The sequence below is a fragment of the Opisthocomus hoazin genome, chromosome 21 (assembly GCF_030867145.1).
Source record: "Opisthocomus hoazin isolate bOpiHoa1 chromosome 21, bOpiHoa1.hap1, whole genome shotgun sequence".
Lineage (NCBI taxonomy): Eukaryota > Metazoa > Chordata > Aves > Opisthocomiformes > Opisthocomidae > Opisthocomus > Opisthocomus hoazin.
Window position 1 is genome coordinate 8,349,511 of NC_134434.1, and position 27,768 is coordinate 8,377,278.

The 27,768-nt window shown below is 58.7% G+C and overlaps 4 protein-coding genes across 6 annotated transcripts in view; 2 read left to right on the forward strand and 2 right to left on the reverse strand.

Moving 5' to 3' along the window:
* Positions 1–68: 68 nt before the first annotated feature.
* Positions 69–4,791, forward strand: SGSH (N-sulfoglucosamine sulfohydrolase). Its single transcript, XM_075440657.1, has 8 exons — positions 69–177; positions 882–1,042; positions 1,272–1,377; positions 1,936–2,086; positions 2,345–2,501; positions 2,725–2,806; positions 2,888–3,091; positions 3,414–4,791. The coding sequence occupies exons 1-8, from the start codon at positions 90–92 to the stop codon at positions 3,971–3,973; spliced, it is 1,509 nt and encodes a 502-aa protein (XP_075296772.1). The 5' UTR covers positions 69–89; the 3' UTR covers positions 3,974–4,791.
* An 88-nt stretch (positions 4,792–4,879) lies between these two features.
* GAA (alpha glucosidase) lies at positions 4,880–11,963 on the reverse strand. The gene is made up of 19 exons (XM_075440720.1): positions 11,535–11,963; positions 11,313–11,458; positions 10,782–10,947; positions 10,297–10,393; positions 10,094–10,213; positions 9,809–9,927; positions 9,538–9,669; positions 9,269–9,379; positions 8,979–9,092; positions 8,782–8,866; positions 8,541–8,658; positions 8,080–8,213; positions 7,795–7,946; positions 7,414–7,562; positions 7,175–7,316; positions 6,868–6,966; positions 6,530–6,694; positions 5,972–6,124; positions 4,880–5,114 (listed from the first exon to the last, which is right to left on the reverse strand). The coding sequence occupies exons 1-19, from the start codon at positions 11,961–11,963 to the stop codon at positions 5,055–5,057; spliced, it is 2,691 nt and encodes an 896-aa protein (XP_075296835.1). The 3' UTR covers positions 4,880–5,054.
* A 636-nt stretch (positions 11,964–12,599) lies between these two features.
* CCDC40 (coiled-coil domain 40 molecular ruler complex subunit) lies at positions 12,600–26,358 on the reverse strand. The gene is made up of 19 exons (XM_075440674.1): positions 26,000–26,358; positions 24,535–24,666; positions 23,974–24,142; positions 23,639–23,829; positions 23,051–23,134; positions 22,743–22,962; positions 21,752–21,909; positions 20,759–20,881; positions 20,251–20,372; positions 19,266–19,509; positions 18,975–19,157; positions 17,435–17,680; positions 16,448–16,661; positions 15,733–15,902; positions 15,527–15,618; positions 14,821–14,941; positions 13,975–14,160; positions 13,566–13,724; positions 12,600–12,924 (listed from the first exon to the last, which is right to left on the reverse strand). Exons 1-19 carry the CDS (start codon positions 26,096–26,098, stop codon positions 12,679–12,681), a joined length of 3,159 nt encoding a protein of 1,052 aa, XP_075296789.1. The 5' UTR covers positions 26,099–26,358; the 3' UTR covers positions 12,600–12,678.
* Positions 26,282–27,768, forward strand: part of TBC1D16 (TBC1 domain family member 16) — a 31,252-nt gene continuing 29,765 nt past the window's right edge. For 2 of the 3 annotated variants that reach the window (XM_075440676.1, XM_075440679.1), the window contains exon 1: positions 26,528–26,659. The gene's annotated coding sequence lies outside the window, so the exon portion shown is untranslated. Of the gene's footprint in view, positions 26,391–26,527; positions 26,660–27,768 lie in introns of those variants that run through there. The other variant, XM_075440677.1, reaches the window with a different exon arrangement.

Here is a 27,768-nt window from a genome sequence, read left to right on the forward strand (position 1 = left end):
GGGCCGCCTCATGTGACCGGGGCAGAGGAGGAGCCGCCGGGCCCCGCCGACCCCGCCGAGCCCTCCCGAGCCCCGCCGGGCCCGGCGCGATGCGGCCCTGGGCGCTGGCGCTGCTGCTGGGCGCGCTCCGGACCGGCGGGAGCCCGGCCCCGGCCCGCAACGTGCTGCTGCTCCTGGGTGCGTGCGACCCCGGCCCGCCTGAGCCCCGGCACCGCGCCCGGCTCCGCCCCCCCCCGCCCTGGGAGCCGCCCCGCCATGGGGTGCCCCTGCGTCCCCCCGACCCCACCTGCGTCCCCCCGACCCCACCTGCGTCCCCCCGACCCCGCGGGTCCTGCTTCGTCCCCGCAACCCCGGGGGTTCCCCTGCGTCCCCCCCCACCCCAGGGCTCCCGCTGCGTCACCACCACCCCGGGGGTTCCCCTGCATCCCCCCGACCCTGGGAGTTCCCCTGCGTCCCCCCCACCCCGGAGGTTCCCTTGCGTCCCCCCGACCCTGGGGTACCCCGGCGTCCCCCCACCCCCCCTGCCTCCCCCCGACCCTGGGGGTTCCCCTGCATCCCCCCGACCCCGGGGTTTCCCCTGCATCCACCCCACCCCCCCCGCCTCCCCCCCACCCCAGGGCTCCCGCTGCGTCATCCCCACCCCGGGGGTTCCCCTGCATCCACCCCACCCCCCCCTGCCTCCCCCCCACCCCAGGGCTCCCGCTGCCTCCCCCCCGCCCCAGGGGTTCCCCTGCGTCCCCCCCAACCCCTGGCCAGCCTCCGCCCGGGGCTGCTCCCGGTGCCACTCGTGTCCCCTGGGCTTTGCCCGCCGCCGCGGTTCGGGGCAGGCTGGGGGTCGGGCCCTGTGCCCCAGGGCTCACCCCGCTCCCCTCCCGCTGCAGCTGATGACGGCGGCTTCGAGATCGGCGCCTACAACAACTCGGCCATCCGGACGCCCAACCTGGACGCGCTGGCCCGGCGCGGCGTGGTCTTCCAGAACGCCTTCGCCGCCGTCAGCAGCTGCTCCCCGAGCCGGGCCAGCATCCTGACCGGCTTACCCCAGGTACGGGCACCCGCAGGCGCCGGGCCGGGGGCTGCCCTTCCATGGTGGGCACCCAGGGGTGACAAGGGCCGGCGTGCTTGCAGCACGGTCACCGGACCTGGCAATGCCCCCGTGCCCGCAGACCCACTCTCTGCCGTGCCCCCCGGTCCTGCCACCTGTGCCCGCACGCTGGGCACGCAGCTGGGCTTGTTTCAGGGCCATCCAGCTGTGTCGTGTCCCCCTCCCGCAGCACCAGAACGGGATGTACGGGCTGCACCAGGACGTGCACCACTTCAACTCCTTTGGCAGCGTGCAGAGCCTGCCCCGGCTGCTCCGCCGGGCACGCGTCCGGACAGGTAGGGAGCGAGGGGCAAGGGGCATGGGCAGGGGTCCCCCCTTCCTCCGTGCACCGAACCCCTCGGGCGGGAGGGCTTGATGGCTGACCCATCTGGGAGCTGGTGAGCAGCGGCCGGACCCGTGCCCGTGCTCCATGCTGATGCCTGGGTTTCACATTCCTTCCTCCCACTGCTGCCCCCCTGCCATGCTCCTCACACCTCGCCTCCGCTGCTGCCCCTCACCCCGCTCCTTCCCGCTTCCCGGGTCCCCGCAAGGCTCGTGCTTGACCCAGACGCCCACCCGGGCCGCTCGGCTGCCTGGCACTCACCTGCGCCGGTGGCCAGCAGCAGCGTGGTCCCCGCGCGGGTCCCATTTTCGGAGCAGACACAGAAATGCCTCCGTAACTGGCAAAAGAGACTGGAGAAGCCGGCAGCGCCTTCCGCTCTCCGCAGCGTCTTCTGGAGCCGGTGCTGGCGCGGATGAGCTGCATCGGCCCCCGGGGAGGAGCCGGCGGCAGCGGCCGGCGTCGCAGCCCGGCTCCCCGCGGCTCCTGGCACGCCGCCTCTGCCTTCTCGCAGGGATAATTGGGAAGAAGCACGTTGGGCCTGAGGACGTCTACCCCTTCGACTTCGCCTACACGGAGGAGAACAGTTCGGTCTTGCAGGTTGGGAGAAACATCACTCGAATCAAAGCGCTGGTCCGGCGGTTCCTGCAGAGCCAGGACGAGAGGTGAGACGGGCCCCACGTCCCAGGGGGCTGCGAGGGGCCACAGGAAGGAGATGGAAAGCTCGCTGGAGACGCGTCTCCACGTCGCGGCTGGTCACAGACAGGAAGGGACACCTTGTCTCTGGGTCACCCCACATCCAGAAGCCCAGATTAGGTGGGGGTTCTCCCACCGGCCCCAGCTCACCCCAGCTCACCCCGGGGAAGGTCTCGAGAGGCGTGGGCAGCCCTTTGCTGCTCCACCTCCACCCTCTCCATCTCTAGGCCTTTCTTCCTCTACGTCGCCTTCCACGACCCCCACCGCTGCGGGCACTCCCAGCCCCAGTACGGGGCCTTTTGCGAGAAATTCGGCAACGGAGAGAGTGGCATGGGCTGGATTCCGGACTGGAAGCCACAGCTCTACCACCCAGAGCAAGTGCAGGTGGGAGCCCGTGGGGCCGCACAGGGCTAGGTGGGGCTGTGTGGGGACATATAGGGGCTGCATGCGATGGCAGCCTATGACGGAGCCGGTGCATCTGCGGGCTGGCCCCCGCCTCGGTCACTGCCGTCAGCATTATGGGTGGGAGCTGGTGAAGGCCACCCCGGTGCATCCGCAACCTCCTTCCCCGTGGCTGTCACGTGCCGCTTTCCCTCCCTCCGTTTAGGTCCCCCACTTTGTTCCAGACACGCCGGCTGCCCGGGCGGACCTGGCAGCCCAGTACACAACCATCGGGCGCATGGACCAAGGTAGGAGCCGCGGGGGCCAGGCTGGTGCCGGCGAGCACCGCGGTCCCTCCCCCCCCCTCAGCTCTGCCGCTCTGTCCGCAGGGATCGGGCTGGTCCTGGCCGAGCTGCGGCGTGCCGGCTTCCACAACAGCACGCTGGTGATCTACACCTCTGACAACGGCATCCCCTTCCCCAGCGGAAGGACCAACCTCTACCGGTCGGGCACCGCCGAGCCCCTGCTGATCTCCTCCCCGCAGCACAGCAGGCGCTGGGGCCAGGTCAGCCAGGCCTTCGCCTCCCTGCTAGGTAAGAGCCCGCGCCCAGGACGGAGCAGAGGTCGAGCTGTGCTGGGGAGCATGAGCTGGTGCCCACCCTCCCCACGCCGAAACGCCGGGTCCTGACCCGGAGGACAGCCTGCGGCCCTCAGCACCGGCACGGCCAGCGCTGGGGAGGGAGAGGAGGCACGGCAGAGCAGCAGCCTCCCCTGCGGCCACGGTGTCCCGGGGCTCAGCTCTGCAGCTCATCCCAGGACCACCTGCAGACCCCGGGGACCTTTCTGCCCCGCTCCAGGGCTGAGTTTCCTCCCACAAGCACCAACCCCTCCTCTCACCCCTCTCTTCCCCTCCAGATCTGACGCCGACCATTTTGGACTGGTTCTCCATCCCCTACCCTTCTTACAGCATCTTTGGCACAAAGCGGGTGCAGCTCACTGGGAAGTCTCTGCTGCCAGCACTGGAGTCTGAGCAGCCCTGGGCCACCGCCTTCAGCAGCCAGAGCCACCACGAGGTGACCATGTACTACCCCATGCGAGCCATCCAGCACCAGCAGTTCCGCCTCATCCACAACCTCAACTACAAGATGCCCTTCCCCATCGACCAGGACTTCTACGTCTCGCCCACTTTCCAAGACCTGCTCAACCGCACCAGGGCCGGGCAGCCAACCCACTGGAACAAGACCCTGCACCAGTACTACTACCGGGACCGCTGGGAGCTCTTCGACTGCAGCCGTGACCCCACCGAGAGCCAGAACCTGGCCCCCGACCCCCGCTACGCCGCCGTCTTCCAGCTGCTTCGCACGCAGCTCTTGAAGTGGCAGTGGGACACGGGTGACCCCTGGGTCTGTGCCCCCGATGCTGTCCTGGAGGAGAAGCTGAGCCCCCCGTGCCAGCCGCTGCACAACGAGCTGTGAGCTCCTCCGCCCAGCGTCCCCATTGCTGTGGGACCACCGCGCGCTGCCATAGGGCACGAGGGGCGCGGAGCGGGATCCCACCTGGGCCAGCCCCAAATCCCTGGGGACACCCTGAGGCTCTGCTCTCAGTATCGCAAACACGGAGCGTTTGGGGAGCTTTAGCTTTGTTTTCAGCCAGAGGAGCCGCGGGGCCAAGCTGCTCCTCCGTAAAGCCTCTGGCGGAGAGGGCTCTGTCGTTGCCTGGAGCTGCGCGGGTCCCTGCCCGTCGCCACGCAGCCCTGCGCCAGCGCTGCTGCAGGGGAAGCCACCAGCGCGCTCCAGCGAGGCGCCCACAGCCGTACGCTCTAATTCAGCAGGGACGGCGTCTGCTCCCTCCCTGCGCAGCAGGGGCTCGACCAGAGCCGCACGGTGGGGGCTGGAGTCCCCACGGGGCTGCGGTCCCCCGGCTCGGAGCCGGCACGACGGAGAGGCCACGGGGCTCTGCAGCATGGCCAGGGCAGTGTGACCAGCCGGGGGTCCCCCCGACGCTCTGGGCAATGGGGTGAAGCCTGCGAGGGGTGCAGGGGGTCCCGCTGGAGGCCCCCAGGCAGGGATGGAGCTGGGGGGTCCGAGCCGGGGGGCTCAGCAGCGCTTCCAGGGCAGGCATGGGCAGAGGGGGGCACGGCCATGGCCTGGGGTGCTCCCAGCAAGCAGCAGCTTTATTCAGAGCACAGCTCCTCGCCCCCCGCCCCGATCCCCCTCCCCACAGGCACCACCAGCGGACTCCCCCCAGTCCCTCCACAGTTACCAGTTCCTCCTGTTAACAGGTTTCTGTCTCAAAGGCACTTGGGTCTGGTTTTTTTCTTTCCCGTTTTGGAGATGAGGTTTTCTGTGTCCCCACGGGCTGTGCGAGCCCCCCCCCCCCCCCCCCGGATGCAAGTCCAGTGCACGCATCTCCAGCGAACTCGCTCGAAGGGCAGCCAGAGCCCAGGAGCCGCGCTGCCAGGGCCCAGCAGCAGCTCCGGGTCTGCCCCGGCCGGGACGGGTTCAGGCCCAGAGGCGGGGGCAGCAGCATCGCCTCCCCCCGCCGAGCGGTGCAGGCTCAGGACCAGGCGATCACAAACTGCTCCCACATGGGCAGTGAGACAGGGACGCTCAGCACCTGGGGGGAGAAGGAAGGGGCAGCACGGTAAGAACCGGCTAGGACAGAGCCGAGGGGGTGGCAGAGATGAGGGGGGGGTCCTGCCTGCCTGGGGGGCACGCACAGCCACGTCCCAGCACAGCCCCGCTCCTGCAGATCCCCCGGGGAGGGTGCCCGCGATGGGCAGCCCCAGGAGCAGAGCCGTGCCGCTGCTCCTCGCAGCCTCCAGCCCTCTCGCCACGTCTCTGTTCCACCCTGCATCTCCCCGTCCTTGCCCCCTTGCGCGACCTAATCCTGCCCCGGCGCTGGGCAGCCTGTTAACGCTCCTCGGTGCAAACTGCACCATCACCACGGCCAAACCCCGCCAGCCCCTTGGCCCCCAACCACCACTGCGGGAGAGAGTCCAGCGCAGGGCTGCGAGGATGAGGAGGGGCCTGGAGCATCTCTCCTACGAGGAGAGGCTGAGGGAGCTGGGCTTGTTCAGCCTGGAGAAGAGAAGCCTGAGAGGGGACCTTAGAAATTCCTCTAAATATCTGCAGGGTGGGGGTCAGGAGGACGGGGCCAGACTCTTTCCAGTGGTGCCCAGCGACAGGACAAGGGGCAACGGGCACAAACTGAAGCCGAGGAAGCTCCAGCTGAACCCGAGGAAGAACTTCTTCCCTCTGAGGGTGACGGAGCCCTGGCCCAGGCTGCCCAGGGAGGCTGTGGAGTCTCCTTCTCTGGAGATATTCCAGCCCCGCCCGGACGCGGTGCTGTGCAGCCTGCTGTGGGTGACCCTGCTTGGGCAGGGGGTTGGGCTGGGTGACCCACAGAGGTCCCTTCCGACCCCTGCCACGCTGTGATCCTGTGACCCTCCCGTGGTGGGGCCGAGCACTCACCTGCGTGTCCCTGCGGTAGGAGAAGTCACCCACGAGGACACCGTTGGCCAGGACTTGCCGGGGAGGGCTGGGGACGCCCAGCACGGTCACGGCCTCCAGCAGCACCCCGTCGAGGTGGGCGCTGGCCCGCAGGAGCTGGCTGAGGACGGCGCCCTGCGGGGACAAGGCGGGGGTCACCCCGCGTCCCCCCGGTCCCAGCCACCCGGCACCCACCCACGGCTTCGCGATGTGCCAACGCGCTTCGGGGCACCGGGCCCTCTGCCATCACCAGGGAGCAGCAAAGCCATTTACCAGAGGGCACCCGCCGCTGCCAGCACTGTGGGTGCAAGAAGAGAGCAGTCCCCCTCCTCAGGGGGCTCCTGGGGGGGCACAGCCCCCTTGGGACCCCTCCACCTCTCCGCACTGCAGCCCACACTATGAGCACCCACTGCAGGGCTGCGGCTCAGCCTGGTGATTCCGGCGCGACGGGCGCGGTGCTGCCAGTGGCCGCGCGTGCCCGGGAGCTGCGTGCGGCGGCGAACGCCCGGGTGCCCCCCACCAGCACCCCCCCTCGCTCACCCGCGTGGCCAGGAAGAGGACCTCGGTGTAGTCCCCCCTCTCGAAGCTCTGCCAGCTCTCCCCGTCGTCCCAGAACAGGTCTCCCCGGGCAAAGCCATCCGGCGTCAGCGCCACGACCAAGGCCATCCCCTTCCGGCGGGACTCGGTGGTGCTGAAGGCGGGCTCCTGGGGCGCAGGATCGGGCACGGCTCCGGGCGCTGCCGCAGCCGCTTTCCCCAAGCCCAGCCGGGCGCCACAGGCTCGCGGTCGCCCGGCAATGCCCAGTCTGCCGGTGACGGCGTGGCAGCCCTCCGCCCGGGCAGCCACCGCGGCATGGCCGCCACGCCGAGGGGCCTCACCTGCAGCGGCAGGATGTGCCCGGCACGGACGTGGACGTTAATGGTGTCCAGGGGAGCCGGCAAGAGGACCCACTGCCCTTTGCTGCGGATGGTGGAGTCCTAAACGATGAAAAAAAGAGGAAGGAGCGGGCATAGGGCGCTGCGTGCTGAAGGGGGTCCCAGCCCAGCGCCGTGGCCCTCCAACGGCCACGAGCGAAGGCAGGTGAGGCACGGGTCCCATGACAGCCCCGGGGGGCCGTTACCGGCGGTGGGGTGCAGCAACCCAGCACACGGCCACCCGAGAGCCCCGCAGCGGGGCAGCACCCACCCCTGCGAGGCTGTACCACGTCCCCGCTGGGAAGTAGCCGCTGACTTTGGTCATCCCTGGCTCCAGCACAGGTGTGACGAGCAGCCCCCCGCCCCAGAGGAGCTGGCGGTCCGCAGCCCACGTGTTGGGGTCCTCGGGGAACCTGGGCGAGGAGGGGAAGGGCAGCGCGGCGCCCGGGAGACCCAGCACCCACCTCCCGCTGAGCCCGGCAGGCACCGGCACCCATCGGCCCCGCTCACTCGAGGAAGAGGGGCCGCGCCACCGTCTCGCCGGCGGAGTGAGCCCGGTGGAAGAGCGTGTAGAGGAAGGGCAGGAGGGAGTAGCGGAGGCGGAGGGCGTTCCTCATGGCGGCCTGGGCGGCCGGGCTGAAGGCGTACGGCTCCTGCGGCTGCAGGGGAGAAGCCCAAGGAGGACGCTCGGATGGTGTGGGGAGGGACAGCGGGCGCCTTTCGGGGATGTGGGATGGACCCCCCTGCACGAGCCCATCCCCGAGGGCACGCAGCCCCGCAGCCCCGCCAGCCGCCGTCCCACCAGGCAGGGCAGCCCCCCACGCGGCCCCGCAGCACCCACCCCTGCCCTGTCACCCAGCCACCTGCCGGGACGAGGGTCCCGGCGCTCACCCGGGCGCCGTGGTCATTGTGGTTCCTCATGAAGGGGTAGAAGGCGCCCAGCTGGGTCCAGCGCACGCACAGCTCCTCGGACGTGTCGCCCGCAAAGCCGCAGATGTCGGCACCCACCAGCGGCACCCCGAAGAGGTTGAAGAGCAGCACCTCTGCAGGGAGGGCGCAGAGGGCGTCGGGGCTGCGCAGCGTGGGGGGCACGGGGCCCCCGGCGAAGCCCCCGGCTGTGGGGCAGGCACAAGGGGGGAGCGGGGGCAGATGCGGCCCCAGCACCCCGCAGCCTACCTGGTATCGAGTAATAGAGCTGCTCCCAGTCGCTGCCGACATCCCCTGTCCAGTGCCCGGCGTAGCGCCCGTGCCCAGCGAACGTGGAGCGTGAGATGACGAAGGGACGCTTGCCCCGGACCCTCAGCAGTGCGCTGCGGGCAGGATGGGGTCCGCTCAGCACCGTGCGGCCGGGAAAGGGGCTCAGCCCCCCACCAGCGGCTCCTGGCAGCAGCTCGGAGCTGGCACACGCCAGGGCAGACTCCCAGTGCCATCTTGCCCACGGGGCAGGTGACACGGGACAGTGCTCAGGACACAACCCCCAGCCCAGGAGCCAGCACGGCCGCACCACACCAGCTCCAGCGCCGCACCTGCAGCAGCAGCCAGCACGCTGTGTTATAAACCAAACCCTCGCCCACCCACCGAATGCCCCCCATGCCCAAACTGCAGCTCCTCCGGGACAGCACGAGCCGCAGCCTTACTCGTGGGAGGCGATGGCCTCCGTCAGCCCGTACAGGCTGTGCAGGTTGTAGTGGGAGGACAGGTACTGCTGGCTGGAGGCGCAGATGGTGCCGGCTCGGAGGCGTCCCCCGAACACACCTGCATGGGAGAGGCGGTGGCGAGGGTGAGCTCGGAGCCCGCGCGGCCGGGACTGGAGCACCCGCGGGCAGCTCCCGGGGCTCCCCGCAGCCCTGGGCAGAGGCTGGTCCCTGCTCCCCGTACCTGGCACGTAGGGGGGATGCTCCAGGCTGTCGCTGGGGCAGCCGTCCTGGGAGCCCTCCACGAAGTTCGACGGTTCGTTCATGTCCTGGGCAGGGGAGGGAAAGGACGGGAGGCCCTCGGTGCCGTGCTGGGGCCCTGCAGAAGGGCAGGGCAGGAGCCGAGGAGCCACAGGCGATGGCTCTGCCGGGGCCACTCACAATCCACATGCCATCGAAGGGCACTTGGTCGTGGAAGTCCTTCACCATGTCGTACCACCACTCGTGAGTCTCTGGGTTGGTGAAGTCTGGGAAGGCCGTCGGACCTGGCCAGACCTGCGGGAGGGAGGCAGCAACGGGCAAAACCCACCGTCCCCAGCCCCGCTGCACCCCGCAGCTCCCACGTCCCACCCCATTTCCCACCATGGCCGGTACCAGGGGGTTCCCCTCCAGCTCTCAGGGCCCTGCTCAAGCTCCCTCCCGCGGGGACCAGGGCTGCTCCCCACACACACCTTCCCGATCAGGGGCTGCCCCGTGGCGTTTCGGATGAACACCCCTCGCTTCAGTCCCTCGTCGTAGGGTTTGTAGGTGCCGGGAGGCCCTGAGCTGCTGATCCCGGGATCCTGGCGGGGCACAAAGCCGGCGCTTCACCAGCAAGGGCAGGGAACGGCCTCCCCCTCCTTGCTTGGAGGAAGCTCCATCACCGCCCTCGGGGACAGCCGGAACCCCGGTGCCAGCCCACCCGCGCGGCAGCCCCGGCACGGCCGGCGGCATCACTCACCACGATCATGATGTACCTCAGGCCGCGGCGGTGGAAGTCCCGCACCATCTCCGGGTAGTCCCTAAAGCGTTCCTTGTTGAAGGTGAAATCCCTCTTGGCATCCGTGTAATCCAGGTCGTTCCACTGCACGTCCTGCGGACGGCGGCACCGGTGCTCGGGGAGCAGCAGGGACCCCCACAAGCCGCCGCCGGACCCCCGCCCCATGGCGGCTCCCCACCAGCCCCCCACGGCCGCTTTCGGGCAGAGGGTCCGGGGAGCAGCCCAGACCTACCATGGGGAAGCGGGCTGCCGACATGTTGGCCACGACCTGCCGGGTGATGTCGGTGGAGGAGTAGCCCCAGCGGCAGAGGTGGAAGCCCAGGCCCCAGTACGGGGGCATGAAGGGGAACCCTGGAAGCCGGGAGGGCGGGTGCTGGCTGGGCGGGCGCAGAGACAGCCCAGCATCGCGCTCCCCAGCAGCCCCGCTCCCCCACGCCGGCCCCGCCGTGCTGCTCGCAGCGTCCTGGCACAGCCATGCCAGGAGCGCCCGTGCCCCCGGCCCGCAGCTCAGCCCTACCGACGACGTCCAGGTACTGCCGCACCACGCTCTTGGGGTCGGGGCCCAGGAAGACGTAGAAGTCCAGGATCCCGCCCGTCGTGCGCCAGGTCAGTGCCGGGCTGGGTTGTAGGAGCACGTCTGGGGAAGCACAAGCACCGGAGGCAGCAGCTGAGGATGCGGACGGGGGCCAAGCCCGCAGCCAGCACCTCCGCAGGACTCACCCATCGCGTTGCTGTTCAGCAGAAAGACACCGTGGGCCAAACCGCCGTCCTCCATCACCAGGTAGAAAGGGTGGGAGCCGTAGAGGTTGACCTTGGGCTGGAGCAGAGCACGGCGCGGTGTTGGTGAGGCTCTGCAGGGACTCTGGCACAGCACCATCCCGCTCGCTTCCCCCTCACCAAAGGCACCGTCACAGCTCGGCTGCAAACGCAGCGCTCGCGGCCCCAAACACTGCTCTGCCCCAAGTAGGAGCCCTGGGCCGCCGGGTGGGAAGCAGCTCCCGTGCGGCGCAGAGCAGAGCCCCAGGGGGGATGCAGCCCAACATGGGGACCACGGTCCTGTGGGCTTGCCCGGGGCTGGAGCTGGGTCCCAGCGCTCAGCCAGCACCGACGCCTTTCCCCAGCCCCAAACAACACACATGAGGCTGCACAGCCGCCCCCACAAGCGCAGATGAGCGGTTTCCCTCTCCCCCAGCCCCGCTCCGTACCGCGGGCGCCATGTCCCGATTCCAGAGGGTGACCCTGGTCCATGCCGTGTCGAGGACCAGTGGTGTCAGGTGCTCCCCCAGCCCAGATATGAAACGGGAGGGCAGGGAGGTGGAGATCTGCAGGAACTGGTCTGCGAAGAAGAGGGGTGCGACGGTGGTGTTCAGCCTGCCGGAGAGAAAGGGGGGCTCTGGCCAACAGCCCCGGCAGTGCCCAGCGGCCGGGGAGGGGGGCACCGGGCTGGAGGACCCCCAGCCCTGGCAGGGGGGACACGGGTGCTTGTCACCATGTAAACAAAACCAGGTTTCGGCTGAGCTCAGGGATTCCTGCTTCCCTTCCCAGCCTCCGAACCGCAGAGGGGGTCAAAGCAAAGCCCCCGCAGCCGCTGACTGCCGCCCTGCTGCCATCACCAGTGTCCTCCGCCACGTCGCCGCTCCCACCCCACGCACCACTGGGGCCGGCGTCCGGTCCCGCTTCCAGACCAAATCCCTCCGGGAAGGCGCGGGGAGCCTGGCCCCGGCTCGGGCACTTACAGCACCCGCCCGCCGCACTGCCGGTAAACGACGAGGCCGAAGGGGTCCGGGTTGACCTGCACCTCGTAGAGCGCAGAGGCCGCTCGGCCGCCGGCCCGCGGCGTGGCCAGGGGCACCTCGTAGCGCTGCCGGGCCGGGTCCCGCAGCTGCGGGGCAGAGAGGGGGGGGTTCGCCGGGGGCTCGGCCGGGCCGGGGGGCCGGGGGCCGGGAGCCCGGGCGCACCGTGAAGCGCAGGCGGGCGGGGGTCTCCAGCGCCAGGTCCAGCCGCAGGCTGCCCACGTCCCCCGGCAGGAAGCTGGCGGCGACGCGGCGGAGCCGGGCGCTGTAGCCGCTGGCCGTGGCCGTCAGGTTCTCGGCCCGGTAGCTGCGGTAGCCGCGGGGGAAGAAGCACCAGGGGGGGCCGGGGCCGGCGGGCGCGTAGCAGCAGCCCCGCGCCTCGCAGCCCGCCCGCGACAGCAGCCGCTCGGGGCCGCAGTCGAAGCGCCCGCCCGGGGGCAGCTGGCAGCCGGCGGGCCCGGGGCCGCGCGCCGCGGCGGGGCCCGGCAGCGGCAGCAGCGCCTGCAGTGACAGCAGCAGCAGCAGCGGCAGCAGCGCCTGCAGTGAGAGCAGTGCCCGCAGCGCCAGCAGCGCGGGGCGCCGCAGCCCCGCCATGGCCGCGCCGGGCCCGGCTCCCAGCAGCGCGGCAGGCCCGGCTGACGTCACGCCGCTGCCGGAGGGGCGTTCCCCGGCCCCGCCGCCTGCCCCGGGTGTTGCCGCCGGGCGGGGCTGACGCTGGGGGCGGTGGGAGAGCGGGGCCCGGGCGGGGCGGTGGCAACAAACACAGGCGGCAACGCGCGGTGCTGCGGCTGCGTCCGGCCCGGAGCCGCCAGCACCGGAGGGACGTGACCGGAGGAGCCCCCGGGGCTGGAGCCTCGGCCGGGAGAGCTGGGGCTGCTCAGCCTGGAGGGGAGAGGCTGCGGGGAGAGGGGGGGCTACAGGAAAGGTGGGGATAGGGTTTGTAGCAGGGCCTGTTGCGACAGGACAAAGGGGAATGGTTTTAAACTGGAAGATTCAGACTGGACTTCATGTTTTTACGCTGAGGGTGGTGAGACCCTGGCCCAGGCTGCCCAGAGAGGTGGGAGATGCCCCACCCCTAGGAACATTCTAGGCCGGGTTGGACGGGGCTCTGAGCAACTGGATCCGCTTGAAGATGTCCCTGCTCACAGCAGGGGGTTGGGCTGGATGGCCTTGAAAGGTCCCTTCCCACCTCAATTATTCTGTGACTTTCAATAAACATTACACCCTACACATTTTTATTTGTTTACAAAGCCTGCAGGCTGCAGAAGAACAAGAGCAGATGGTTCTATGCATTTTGTCCGTGCCTCCGTCAGGCTTCCTGCGAGGCGAGCCTGGATTCCAAGCACTGGCCGAGCCACTGGAGAGCCCTTTGGTGCTGAGGATGTTCCTGCTGGACCTGGTGGATAACGGCGTTAATGGTCCGGAGCCGGTCCTGCAGCTTCTGCTGCTTGTGTCGCCAGGCTTGTTCAGTGCGGCACAGGGGAGTGTACTTCCCTTCCTTCAGTGCCTGCAGATGCTTCTGGCGTGTCTGGTAGGCCACAATCTCCAACAGGTTCTGAGAAAAGCAACAACGGAAATGGCTTTGAGAGCAAACTGCACACAGAAAGGAACAAAGAAATCAGCGTGACTGTGTCACAGGTCCTGTAACCCTCATCTCTGGAAAGGGAAGGGCTGCTGAAGAAGGATTTTGCCGTGAAGTCCCCACTGTAACAGCCAAGCTGCATCCCCATTCTGAGTGTTGTAGAGGTGCAGTCATGGCACAGAGTTCCATCAGTCAGAGAAACACCCATGCATACAAGGCAGCCCTTGCCAGGACAGAGTTTCACCAACTTAAAAACGTCAGAGGAGGTCCTTCAAGCCCTTGCGCTGGCTCTCAAAGTTGTAACGTACTTCTGAGCAGCCAGCTAGCGCTCACGAAGGATAGTTGTTACCAGATGATTTCAAAATACAAACAATGTCCTTCAGGCTGATGTTCCCAGGGGAACACTGCCTCGCCAAGAGTGCAACTGCAGCACCAAAATTCAGGACCACTACGAGCCCTCAAAATGTGCTCAGTTAACTTACGGTGTTGCTGGAATTACCGCCAAGCACGCCCAGTTCAGCATGGTGGCGAGACAAGGAGACAGGGAGCTGGCAGCAGAAGAAAGCAGCAGGTCCTATGTGCTTCGTGTGCTGCAAGGAAGCGGATGCACTCACCCATCGTTTCTTGTTCCGAAGACATTCTGCGTCTAAATCGAGGCCATCGGACTCCGCCTGCAGTTCATGCAATTCTTGCTGCTTTTCCGAGAAGGAGACACTAAGGGACGCTTGGGTGCTCTCCAGCTCCAGGATGGTTTTGTTGCAGTCTTCAGTGCTCTAGTGAATGGAAGAGAAGGAAACAGTAGGTTCTGGCTCTTCAGTTCACCTGCATTCCCAGCCACCTTCCCAGAACTCTTTTTTTTTTTTAATGAGTTTCCAAAGCCTGGCCCCTGTGCAGCGCTGCACCTGTGGAGCTGCAGGATCTGTGTACTGACACCCTGCGTGCCCGTGCCGAGTGCGCACCGGTGCTCATCACAAGGCAAATACAGGCTACGTGCACTCTCGCAGCCCTGCTTTACTTGCTCACCTTCTGGGTTTTGCTGATCTTCCTTCTCAGCTCCTGTTTCTTGCGGTGGAAGTCGCTCCTGGTGATATGTTTCTTATCTGTTTTGTTCTGACGTTCACGAATTGCTATCGCCTCTCTACGAGAAACAGATGCCTCCATATCACGAGTCATCTTCTCCTGCAGCTTCATCAGCTGGCCAAGGCGGACCTGCCATTTGTCAAGACATAAAATAAGGTGGAAATAACGAATGGTTCTGAACAGCACCTAACTGAAGTCTTCTGTGTGGCACATGCCATCTACATAAACCAGACATACATGGCACGCGAGCGCTGGCAAGCCAAATTTGCTCTAAATCTAAACCTAGCATGCGCTACGTGGATCCGGAAGGCAGAGGGCTAGATTATGAACTCGTCTATAAGCTTCAAAATGTTTCACTGATAGCAAAAGCAGAAGAGCAGAAGTATCCCAAGAAGGCACGGGAAGACTTGCTTTGCCAGAAGACAGAAGACTTCCCTAACCAGTAATTAAGATGATGCAATATTTAGTAATCAACATTTCTTTGCTTACAGATTGGGGTCACGGAATAAGGTGGCAGACGTATTACATTTTAAATAGATTTCTCAGGTCTGTCCAGATTCTGCTGCAGCCTGTTACAGAGCATGCACAAGGAGCACATAAAGCGCCTGCACGCTGGATGTATTTAATTGAACCTAGCTGCAGAGTGGTGAGATTTCCAGTACTGCTGTGGCCGTGAAGATGCTACTTCTCCAGCCTGTTCCTCATCTCCTGCCTGACGATTCAGCAACTCCAAAGCCGAATACATTGTGTGCAGCTTCCCCTCCTCAGTCCTCTTTCTCCACGGCTTACTTGCATCCCATGAATCTCTGTTCTCATGGCTTGGATTTCGCCTTGTCCTGCCTCAGAATCCACCGCTGCACGCATCTCTCTCGTCAGCTGGATCTTTTTCTCCCATAGCATGACTTGATGCCTTCAGCGACAGAAAGGGAAAGCAGTGCCTTAGTAAACAGCGGAGAGGACGCGCTCTCTGGGCATCAGTGGCAGCACACTCCTGAGGTCGATTCTGAACACAGAGCTGAACGGTTCGGCAGAAACTAAGGGTTTGCATATGGGACATGTAAAAGGGCGGCAACAGAGCAGCGTAAAATCAGACAGGAAGAGCCTCAATTTAGAATATGGGATGACGACCATAAAAACAAGGACGCCCAGGCTGCCAGGGGGCTGCCAGACCCCAGTTAATTGCCCAGTGCAGCACACTCGCTCCAAGTTGCTGGCAGAGGAGACAGCACGCAGCCTTCCCATACAGATCTCGGCAACGTCCAGCACAAGCATGCCGGAATCATTAAAGCCAACGTCCTCTCAGCTCTTGCTGGTTCCAGAGACAGCTAAAGCACCCTTCAGTTTCTGCGTTTCAAAAATTCGTTAAACTCCTTTCATCTTATCCAAGAACACAAGCACATTTGCTGGTGCTGGTTCAGTTTGACGGCTGGGAAAGAAAGGTAACATGGACACACATACGACTGTGGCACAAAGCAAGAATCTCTCTGGTACCTACTCTGCTTCCACCAGGCTGTTTAGGAGTCTTTCCTTCTCCTCAGTCAACTGGCTGTGCCTCTCCTGCAGCTCAATGGATTCTTTTTCTGCTACCTAGGTTTAGGAAGCACAAAGCAATACAACATTGTCAGGCTTTACAGGATCACCGTTCGCCTCTGATGTGCGTGGGAGGTTGAGACCTGGGAACGAGATTGCAAGCCTCTGTACCTTGAGAGAGCGTACAAACTCGTTCTCTGTGATAATGTTGCCATCCTGCAGCTCCTTGAAGCTGTTGTTGTTCTTGTTGATCAACACATTCAACTTTATCAAGTCATTTGACATGTTCCTCATGTGACGTTCGATGTCTTTCTGTTCTTTTGTCTCCTGCTGAATTTCATCTACAGGTGAACAGAAGAAAGTCTTAAAATTCCCAGGAGCACTGGGCTGAATGCAGGCAAGGTGACAAACTGCTATTAGACCAGCCAACACTGCACGTGGAGCCACCTGCGTCCCTCATACCCAGCCAAAACATTTTTTCATAAGCCCAAAAATCAAGTAAGGTTTTGAAGGAGACTGCTGCGGAAAAGAGTTGGTTTTGGCCAAGGAAAGTACTATTGTTGGTGGGGACAGCTACCTGCCAACCACTTGCAAACTTTATTTAAGAAGCATAACATGGGACATGGTCACTTCGGGTTCGACTGTGTCAGGTCAGACAGCAGGATCGATCGTTATAGGAAATAACGACATGCAAAACAGCAGAAGGTGCCCGGCTCTCAGCCCCCGAGTACAGTGCTGGGACCACTTGCATTATTGCTCACACGTAAGTAGGGGCACTGAGGGCATGCTTTGGTGAAAGTCTAGCATTACCCATCTGTAAGCCTTCCCTCCCTTTTTTGTTCATTCATGGATGAATATTTCAAGAAACAGTCAGGGAATGACTCACTTTCAGTGCGCAATTTCTTCTGCTGCATTATTGTGAGCTGTTTCTTTAGCATATCCAAGGAGGCTATTTGCTCTTCCCGTTCATGTGTTAACTTGACCAGCTCATTCTGCAGATTGAGCCAGTACTTCTGTAGCGTCATCACCTCAGAATTAGATTCTTCTGTCTGCTTGGTCAGCTTGTTGATGTCAATTTCCAGTGGTCCCAGTTCTTGCCCCTGTACGAGGGCAAGCTTTGGGGTTAGTCAGGCAGAAGCTGCTGGAGCACTTGTTTATAGCATCATTGCAGAAGGCCGGTCCAGCTGCTGAGACGCCCACCAAATACTTCACCTACGCCGAGACTTTGTCAGTCAGTTACTTGCTGCCTCCATTTCCCATGAGCTGGACGGGACTAATCAGCCCTGACCTCACAGGAATAAATGCAACAGAAGCCCAAACGGTTCTCAGACTCTGGCGAGAGCAGCTCCTAAGCTCTTACAACAGGTACATCTGGACATTCAAAAGTTTGCAAAGCGTATGCCCCAGTAATCATTTTTGCACTGGTATCCATAAAGGTCTTACAGCTCACAGTGCTCGGGATAGATCTGGGTAGCACCCGAACAGGGCCAACCATCACGCAGCTTAAGTCACTCTGCCTGTTCCTTCTCCACTCATCAGTCTTTGTAGATTTTATAATTACAACCCATTTACTCCCAGAGCAAATTGATGTCATTCAGCATTTTCATCAGTGCAGACAACTCCCTGCTAGGAGCCTCTGTGCTAGGCACACCCTCGTTTCACAATGATTTCTTAATGCCAGCTCCTCTTCCCATGCATTTTGAACTGCTTGACCAATGTAAACATGTACATCAACCAGTGCAGCTTTTACGTCACAATACCGATGCCTGAAGTTTGAACTGTCCAGCACTTCTGCAGTTACCTTTATCAAAGGCATCTGTGGCCACCACAAAGAATAAAATCAAGTTTGGGATTGAAACGTAAGGGTACATACCCCCTGCTGAGAAAGAACCATCTCCAGCCTCTTGTTGTACTGGCTGATGACCCTTCGCTTGTTCTCAATCAGGAGACTGCACTTTGCAATCTCACTTTCACTGCGGCTGATCAGATCGTGGACATTTTTTATTTCCTTGTCCAGCTCACAAAGTGTTTTTTGGAGGATTGTCAGCCTGCAGCTGGTATGAGTTGCATTCAGAATAACCTCTGCCATATCATTCTCAACCTTGGAAAAATGCAGCTCCTAGGAATATCAACAGACAGGAAACAAATTACTGTCACCAACAGCAACTCGTTGATTTGTAACGCCCACTTATCAAAGCACAGGAATCAAAGGATTTAGATTCTACTCCCAGGTCGATACCACAAGCTGTAAGCAAGCTACTCACCCTCTCTGTACCTTTGTTTCTCCATCTATTGACAGGAGATAGCAATATTTACCTCTGCCATAAGGCTGTTGAAAAGCATTCAGGAGCCTAAACATCCACAAACCCTGTAAGAGACCACACTCATCACCTCTGCAATTATCTTCCCTGCCCGGATGTCTCCGGTTGCCTGGCTAACAGCAGCAGCACATTACTACATGGTGCCTTCTCCACCTGACAGACGCATCCCTCGCCTAACAACTGTCCTAGCCAGGAAGCGTGGCTATGCCTTTGTTTCAGTGCAGTAGGAAGGAGCCAGGTAACCTTCAAGAGCCCGTCTGCTACTTCCGCACAGTCTGGACACACAGCGAGAGGCTGCAGGTTGGTCTTTTGCAAGTCCGTAGTCTCTGCGCTATATTCTACTCCCAGATGCCATAGGGGTCAATGCGGAGTATCCACTTGTTTGTGGGTCTGTCGGAAAGGGGGTGGAGGGGCCTTCCTCACGATGAAAGCCAACCCTGGAAGTCTTCCAGTTCCTTAAGATATACACCTGATTTAAAAAACTCAGGCAGGCTGAAGTAACCTGTGGTAATACAGAGGTGTGAGCACGTTGTGCTAGTGCCAGCCCACACAACTCAACACAATAAATACTATGCTGAATCTTCTAGTTTTTCTATCCGTACCAGCTACACAGTCCCAAAGAGAGCAACTTATCATGCCACGAAGGACTGTGGCTCTGGTGTGACTGTTCCTTGGACTGTAATCCTTATTTGGAAACTGAGAGTACGCCTGTACCACATTCCATGAGGCAGTACAGAGATGTAAGTTAATGTGGAGTATTGAAGTACCACACAGCCACTGTCTTCCTGCAATACATAAAGAGGTTCAAGTTCTTACAGTAAACATTTCCAGGATTCATCATTCTGCCCCATTTTTTAAGTAAAGAAAGAATAGTATGTTATGCGTCAGGCCTCTTTGGCCAAACTCTCTCGCATGCACAAGAAAGCTGCCGTAAGATGCCTCACTGGAAGAACTAAACTGAAGTTGCAAACCCAGCAGAGCTTCAATTGCAGACTTAAAAAACAAAATGAAGACACTGACAAAACGCGCTTGAGAAACACTGCTCTAGGCTGTTTCCTTCCCCTGCCCTCCCAAGCGGAAGAGATACCACACCAGATCTGTTTTTCTCTTATGAAGTTTTGCAGCCAGCTGTGAGAAGTGTTTTGTGGCTTTGCTGGATATCATCTGGTCCTGAAGCTTTGCCACAATTTCATTCTCCACCTGCAATCTGGCATCAGTTCCTTTCTCTATATCCTTACTGATGGACAGCAGCTCATCCAGACGAGCAGCTTGATCCTAGAAGGTAGGGAAGACAGAGACAGGATCACCACAACTGTTTGGGGAAGGGGTTTAAATACCATCCTACACTTCAAAAGCATTCTTCTCCCATGTGACTCTTCTCACCATCTTGGTCCTGTTGAAGGCCTGCTCTGTCTCGTGAAGAATGCGAGTGTAAGTGCCAGATTCAACCTTCAGGGCCTCCTGCCTTGAAAGGCACTGGGCAATCAGTTTCTTTGTCATCTCGGCATCGTTCTGTGAACGGCTCAGGGTGGTGACAAGCAACTCATTCTTCTCCTCCTCCTTCCTGATCAACTTTCTACAGCCATGGATGTCCGTTTCCAGGGACCTGAGGTCATGTCTGTACTTGCTGGAGAGGCAAAGAGGATGGAAAAATCATCACAAGGATTGATCTGCGTGCTGAACAGTCAGCGACAAATTCCTCTTTTCAAACACGCTCTTGCAGCAACAACTGACCAAGAAGGAAGAGTGTTACAAAGGCTAGTCCGCTGTGACAGTGCGGAATCATCGGAACATCCAGATGGAGACATTAACTTCTGAAAGGAAATCTATGTGGCAAAATGAATCCCTTCTTTCAGTCTTGTTCCCACCTCCTGCTTCTTACCAGGACGCCACCATATAAAAGCATTTTGTTTGTTCTCAGAGAACCAGTCAAGCTTTAAGTCTCCAGACCAAATAAACCCTTCCTTTGGCACCAACAGCGAGGCTTTCCTGAAGGTTTCTAAAGGCATCACAAAATCCTCACCGAAAGCGATAGACACACCCTTCTTGCTGTCTAGCTCTTTGGATTGACAGATGTTACAAAGGTGAAGGAACTCTTTTAAAGGAATAAAATACGAATAGAAAAGCTCTAAACAGCTTTAAAAACCCCACACATTTCAAGGGAGAGTTGTGTTTTGGATTAAAATAGTAACAAAGAACTGTGCATCTTATCCTTTAACCTTATCACGTGCTTTAGAGCAGCAGGCTTCTGTCTGATGCACCCTGCACACGCAGTAATAAACCTGACAGAAGACGTACTGCCCCTTTTAGAATCCCACCTGTCCAACCGATCTGAGGTCTCTCCCGGGACTGTTTTCAGAGACCATACCTCAGTAACTCTTGTGCGGCAATATAGGCCTCATCTCTTTGCTTCATCCCAGCCAAGCTGCTTTTCCAGTGGTTCATCAGTCGCTTTTTCTCCATGTTAATAGCCTGTACCTCCATACAAGCCTAAGGAAGAGAGAATTGGTAGACAGGATGAATCTGTGCTGGGTTGAAAAACCAGATTCATGTTACAATGCCATATTTTTCTTCTGTTCATAATATGCTGGGCAGGAACATCTTCAACTAGTATGTGTCTGGTTTATTGTCACACCAGACCACAGAGCACAGATCTCCAAGGAAAAAAAAAAGTGCTGAGAAGCTGAGAGAGGAAGTGATTTACAGGCAATTCTCAAGGACAAAGGGGGGGGGGGGGGGGAAAGAAGTCTTCATTCCTGCAAACAGGAACAAACCATACAACTCTGGCCTACATTGACCATAGCACGTGAGCATGAGCCAAAGGGGTCAGTCCTTCCAGAGGGAAATATTAACCAGAAGAAACAGCACCCTCCTACCTCATTTACTGCTTGCCGAGTTACTTTTGTGTCCTCTGCCTGGGCTACAAACTGAGCTTCAAACAGAGCAATCTGTTCCTGTAGTTCGTAGGCTTTTCTTGTCAAGCGGTCTACCAGAAGATCCTAAAGAGTCAGAGCCAAACGGTTCCGGATGAGTAATATAATCTCAGCCTTAACCAACTATATTCTACAAGAATGACATAGGCTAGAAAAGCAATTAAATTGGCAACTGGATTAGACTTGATTCCTACTCAAACTTTTCCATTCATAAACAAATGACTCGGGAATGCAGCAGTGACAACTTTCAAGAGAATGAGACCACCTGTGCTGATTTTTTAATTATTCCATTTGCAGTATATAAATTGATACTTCAGATCTGAAGCAGCTTTCATTCCCGTCAGCATGGATTACATTGTGCCATCTCTGCAGCAGCTGGGGAGCTTAATAATTTATATTTTAAAGTACTTGGTTAAAAAAACCTCTAAATCCATTCGATTTCAACTGTTTGCCTGCAATTCCGCATCAATAACCACCAGCCTGCGTCCTGCTGCAAGCAGACGGCAGCAGAGGGAGCTCCAGCCCGCCGACCGGCTCGGTTCCTTCCCCAAGCTCTGCACCGCCAATCTCGGCGTGACTCCGAACGATGCCCGACGCTTGAACCTATGACACTTCTTTACTAAAGATCTTTCTGCCCCCACGCCCCCTTTGCTTGAGTGAAGAGGGATTTACTACTATAAGGCTTGTCAAAAACCTTTGGGCAGTACAAGCCACTACCTTAGCGGTGGGGATTCTGCTCATTTTTAGAAAAGCCTGCTTTTGGGGAGTTTGGGGTTTGGGTGGGGTTTTTTCCAATTATTTGGGAAAAGTATCCCCACGCCTCTTCCATGGTGCTGTCACTATAGCCTTCCTGCTGACAAGGTACCACATCCTCCCAGACTCACCACGAAGTGTCATCTGTATTTATTTATTTTTTAAAGCAGTTTTACTTGATACCTGTTTTTTCTTTTCCACCTCAGCCTGGACCTTCTCTGCCTCAGCCTTCTTTGTCGACTGTTTCGTTAGTAAAATGTTATGACGCATATCCTGGTCCATATTCTGCATGTAGAAGAGATGCAAGGCCAGGTTTTCAACCTGGGTCTGCATTGTAGAAACTGGGGAGGCAGGAGGAAAAATATGTTTAAACACACACTTTAAACAGACATAAATGAGAAAGAAATATAGAAGCACCCAAAGCAAAACTCGCCCACATACCAGCTAAATCAGCGCTCCCTGAAATGAGAGTTTACAACAGCTCTGGAGTGTAGCTCCACAAGCAAAGCTCACAATCTTGGTAAGCAATTCCTTGACTCCCAGCACACAGAATCCCGGGAGATCAAAGATGGGGCCTCGGGAGGCTGGGGATCCACCCCTCTGCCCCAAAACAGAACTGTCTCTTTCTCAGCCTCTTGAATGCTTCTCTTAATTTTTTCAGTAGCCCAAAAAAATATTTCTAGGCAATTTATTTTCATGCTTAGCTATCCTTGCCATTGAAATTTCTTTACTGTTTCCTATCCAAATCCCTGCAACGCAAAAAGAACAAGTCAAGTCCATTTCTTTGGCTGGAATGGGCTCCCATGTGGCTGGTGCTCTCACACTCCTGGATGCCCCTACTGACCTACAACCCTTGCAATCTCATCACACCCTTACAGAGACACAGGCAAAGATAACAGAGCGATGGGAGATTTCCTCCTGCTAAGTCACAGAACAGCCTACCTGCCAGGAAGAGTTTCAGTCCTAAAGACTTTCTTAGCAGTACAAAGTAGCAACATGGTCTCAGAAACAAAAGAAATTACATGGCAACCAGGAATATCTCTGAAACTTTTCAAGGAGCACATTATTCCTCATGAATTTTACTGTTTCTCAGCCCAATGCCTGACTTACATTCAAATTCATTTCTCCACATAGTACTAGAATTAGGAAATATTACAAGGACTTCCTCAGTCACCTTTCTTGCGTTCTTCATCTGTGTTTTGACACATTTTCTTGTAAGCAAGCCTGAGGCCCTCCAGTTCCTCTTCCAGCTGCCAACGGGCTGTGGCTGCCCGAGAACAGCAGTCATGGCTCTTCTCCAGCTCCATCTGCAGATGGGCCAGCTGCTGCTGTGCTCCGTAAAGAATCACCCCAAGCTCTTCTTTCTGTACTTTGCCTGTCTTCGTTGCTTTCCTCTGCAAACACAAGAGGACATCAACTATCTCACTTCAGCTTGGACAGGGACGGGCTGTTGCGGGAAGGCAATGAAAGAATGCCGCATACCAGTTCCTGCAGCTCTAGGTTCACTTTTTCCATCTGCTTAGTAAGGTAATTCTTCAGGGCAGCCTGGAATCTTCTCATCAGTGGCTGTAAAGCAGTACGATGTTGATAAACTTTAACAAACTTGTGTAAATAAATTATGAAGAAACCTTGCTGCTACTCTCACTATTAAATAAAACATCGTATTTTCTGCCATAGACAATTGCATTCTTATTTTAGCTACACTCACTGTAACAAGTGAGAAGAGTTATATAGGGGGTGTGTGTTGACATCAGAAAGCGACTGCTCAGAATATCTGAAAGTCAGAAACATAGTGGAAGAGCTCTAGCTGAGAACCCATCCACTCGCTCTTGCTGCACGTACTTCTCTTTCAGATTTGCCTGCTACATAGCTCACTTATGAACCTGCAACTTTGAGGTTAATATTGAGGGAGCAGACACATTCAGGAGTTTGTAATTTTGCAAAAGCCATTTTAAAACATGCAGTTTTAGCACACAGCTAAGCCACTGCTTACAATTTACCTTGCACATTTTATACAAATAAAAATAGCAAGCCTGCAAAGAAGAATGACAAGATTTGAGGACTTCTCACATGTTCCGGATCCAAGACAACCAGTTCTGTTTCTTCTGCAGTTTCTTCATTTCTTCCGCCTTTTTCATGTTCCTCAGCTCCGTGCTGCTGGCATTCCTTTGCCCGTCCTTGGTCACCATGCTCACTAGTAAGCTGACCAGATTGCTCAAGGGCAGACTCTGAATAGAGAGAAACAGCTTCTCCAATGTTACCTAGAACCCACGCCCCAAAAAAGATTAAGAAAACGGCTTAGATTTCATAGCATTATGCCTCCAGCTGGATTAACAGGGATCAGAAAGGGAGAAAACCAGCAGCTGCGCTTGGATCGATGGTATCAAGTATTGTACTGTTAATACCTGACTCTGTGCAGCTGTTCAGCTCCACTGACAACGCAGGTGCCTGCGGAGGAGCTCCTGAAGGAAGGAAAGGGTTTCCTCCGTCTGGTGTTGGCTGCTCCATGTCACCCGATTCAGGGGGACAACTGTCTAACTCCACTTTGTCCGAGAAAGACTCAGGAGATTTTTCCTGAAACATAAAATCCATCACCTGAAAGAGCTTTTCAGTTTACCTCTATCTGCCCCTAAAATCTGCTTATTCGTTTCGTCATGAGACATGAACAACACAGACAAAAAATCAAAAAGAGGGCCTTGTTCTAAAACCAGTGCACAGATACACTGGCAAAGCTGTCTCCCTCCTGATAAAATTAAAAAAAATCTTTATACATATATAGCACAATAAAGGAACCTCTCCAGTTTTGTCAGCATTTGTGTACTTCACGCTTGACCAGTTAGCTTCGCTTTGTTCCAATTCTGATTGGTTTTGTGTCTGCAGCAATAAAACTGCACCAGGAGAATATGAAGTTACAAATACCAGTCATGCATTCCATGAATAAGATTCTGTATGTTACAGTGACTCACCTCTGCAGAACTAACGAGCACCTCTGTAGCTCCACAGACTCCTCTTCCTGCTGGGGGAAGTGGCTCTTCTTGGTCCTCCAGCGGAACAGACTCTTCCTCTTTATTGTCGTCCCCATTCTCTGATTCTGTTGCCTAGCACGCAACACAGGCAAAAAGCAGAACAGCAGCAATGGGTCATGTACTTTGTTTAACTTAATGCTATGGTACTGTAACAACTGCTTTTTGTCACAGAAGTTTAATTTAGAAGTTTAATCTCGTTCACAAAAACGGTCATCCAGCTAGCATTAGGATAGTAAAGAACCTGACAAAAATTCAACACACCACTTTTAATGTCACATGTGTTTCTAGCTCACACTTATTAAAAAAAACACATAGCCTTAGGGATTTGTTAAAGTCTTTCAGCTTGCACTACATGTAGGCAAATTATTTTCTTCTTCCTTTTTAAGGAGACACTGGTTTATCCCATATCATCATTTGCCAAATTAAGTATTGTGCAGCACCAATGAAAGAAAAAAACCCTACCAGCACCAAACCTCAAAAAAGAGCCCGAGCACATGCCTCTCTGCAACACGGAGAACTTCCTTTTTAAAGTGTCTGCAGCAGAAGGGTGCTGTCCAAGAACTGAGTGAGAAACACACACTTCAAGATGCTGCTGACACACAGGACTAACGACATTTACTTTCCAGTGGCTTTTTTTTTTTTATACACAGGGCAAGACTGCAATAATTGCTCGCTTGCTTTACTTCTTCCTATTGAAACTGCTTCCATGAAGGCGCTGCTCTGTATGGAACCGTTGTGGTTTAACCTGGAAGCCAACAACTGAGCCCCAGACAGCCGCTCGCTACCCATCCCCCCAGCGGGATGGGGAGGAGAAACGGACAAAAGGGGAAACTCGTGGGCTGAGATAAAGACAGTTTAATTAGGCAACAAAGGAAATACTGCTAATTATAGCAATAATGACAATAATGAGTATGCAAAACAAACTCTGTACAATAGCTTCTCTCACCGCCTGATGACCGATTCGCAGCCAGACCCAAGCAGCAATTGCACAACTCTGAACTTGTGGATTTTTGAGAATTTCGCAAAACTCCCAAGAAAAACCCCGAACTCCCAGAAAAGTTTGAGCTCCCAGACAAGAGAGGATTTGAACCAACAGAAACGAGGAAGAAAAACAGATTCCCGCCCCTGCCAGCTCCTGTTCATGAGCTGAGCATGGCGCCTATGTTATGGAATATCTCCACTGGCCAGCGTGGGCACACCTGCTCATCAGCTGAACGTGGGAGACTGGGCAAAAAGAGTCCCTGATTTCAGAGCAACGCTAGAAACGTCAGCGCTACCAGCAGTCTGCTGGTCCGGAACCCAAAACACAGGAGTGACCGGGAGGAAAATTAACTCTGTGCCAGCCGAAAGCAGGACAGGAGCACATGGGGGCACCCTGCCCCGGGCACGCTGCAAAGGAAATCACCTCCAGAGCTCGATGCGCCGGGACTCTGATGACATCCTGCTCAGCGGAGCCGCGTCCCGGCCCGGATCCTCGCGCTGCGGCGCTGGGGGCCTCCTCCATGGCGCTGGGGCTGGCCTGTGCCTGCAACCAGAGCGTCCCGCAGGAGAGCCGGCCCCGCACTCACCCGCCGCCACCGGGCACAATCTCCCCGTTGCCAGGCGACGCGTCAACGCTCGGTCACGTGAGCGCTGCGGGCCGCACCACCTCAGCTCGGGGAGGGGGGCTCAGGCCGCACCACCTCAGCCCACGGGGGGGGGCTCGGGCCGCACTACCTCAGGCCGCACTACCTCAGGCCGCCGGGCTCGGGCGGGGCGGCCGCCATGGCCGCGCCAGCCCCGGTGCGGTGCCGCAGGTAACGGCGGCGGGGACCGGGCGGGGCGAGGCGGCCCCGGGGCACGGCGGCGGTGGGGACCGGGCGGGACGAGGCGGCCCCGGGGCACGGCGGCGGCGGGCGGGGCGGGGCCGGCGGGCGGGCACACCTCGCCGGGCCGGGCTGGGCGGAGCGGGACGGGGCAGTGGCAGCGGCCCCCGGGCAGGCCCCGGTGGGGGCGGGCGGTTCGGAGCCCGCCCGGGACGGGTCCGGTCCGGCCGCCAGAAGTTTCCCCGGGCTCGTTGTTGCCGGTAAAAGCGGCGGGGCCGCGCGGGGCGTCGGTGGGCGCGGGCGCGTTGGGGGCCGTGCCGCCGGCTCGGTGCGGCCCGTCTGATCCCGGCCCACCCGGCTGCCCGCCACGCGTGGGACCGTCCCGCGGGGCCGGTCGGCGGAGTTACCGGCGGGGACGCGGGGCGGGCGCATCGCTGGCGGTACCCCCCCCCCCCCCGCCCGAGGCCCGCCCGTCCCGTCGGCGCTCGGCTGGCGGGGGCACGGGGGGCTTGGGTGCCGCGCCGAGCTGGAGGTGATCAACGTAAAAGATCTTCTGAGAAGAAACAGTAGAGATGTCAGACCGGGACGGAGCGGGGCGGAGAGCTCAGGCTTGCTGCTCCTGCTGTAGACGCCTCCTGTGAGTTTGTAGGGGTGGAGGAGGTCGCTCTGGTGACAACTTGGCTAAAAGCAGAGAAGTCCTGTGCCGCCGGCTCTGGGTGACCCTGCTTCGGCGGGGGGGTGGAGCGGGTGACCCACAGCGGGCCCCGCCAGCCCCCACCGGCCTGTGATGCTGTGAAGTCTCTGAAAGCGGCGTTTCTGGCCCCGCGCTGGGTTTGCCGAACGCCTGGGCCGAGTCTGCACGTTTGGCTGAGTGGTGGGCGTCCAGCTGCAGAGCCGGGGCCGAACGCCGCGTTCTCCGCTGGGTGGGCAGGGAGGGATCAGGGCACGGCCCTGCCTGGGGCAGGGTGAGAAGCAGGCGGCTTCGAAGCGTCAGAGTGTGGCAGAGCCTCATGGGCTGATGTCTCTCCTATCAAGAAAAGACTTGGTAATTAGTTCATCAATTCAGCGGTGAAACCAGGCTCCTGGGATTTTTTTAGCTGCTGGTATTTAGGGACCTGGTACTGTGAGCATTATCAGGCCACAGCTACGGGATGTTGGAAATAAAAAGCCCTAAAGTATTACCTACTGCATGAGCACGGCTGTTAAGTAAATTGAAATGATGTTTAATCTTGGGATGGAGAGACATACGGCACAAATAATTTCTCAGCACTGAAGCATGTGTTGCGGTTTGACTGCTGGTGCTGGAGGGGTGGTAAGCTTTTGTTTGCTCTGTGATGCCTAAGCAGGTGTGGCTGGGAGCCGCCGGCGG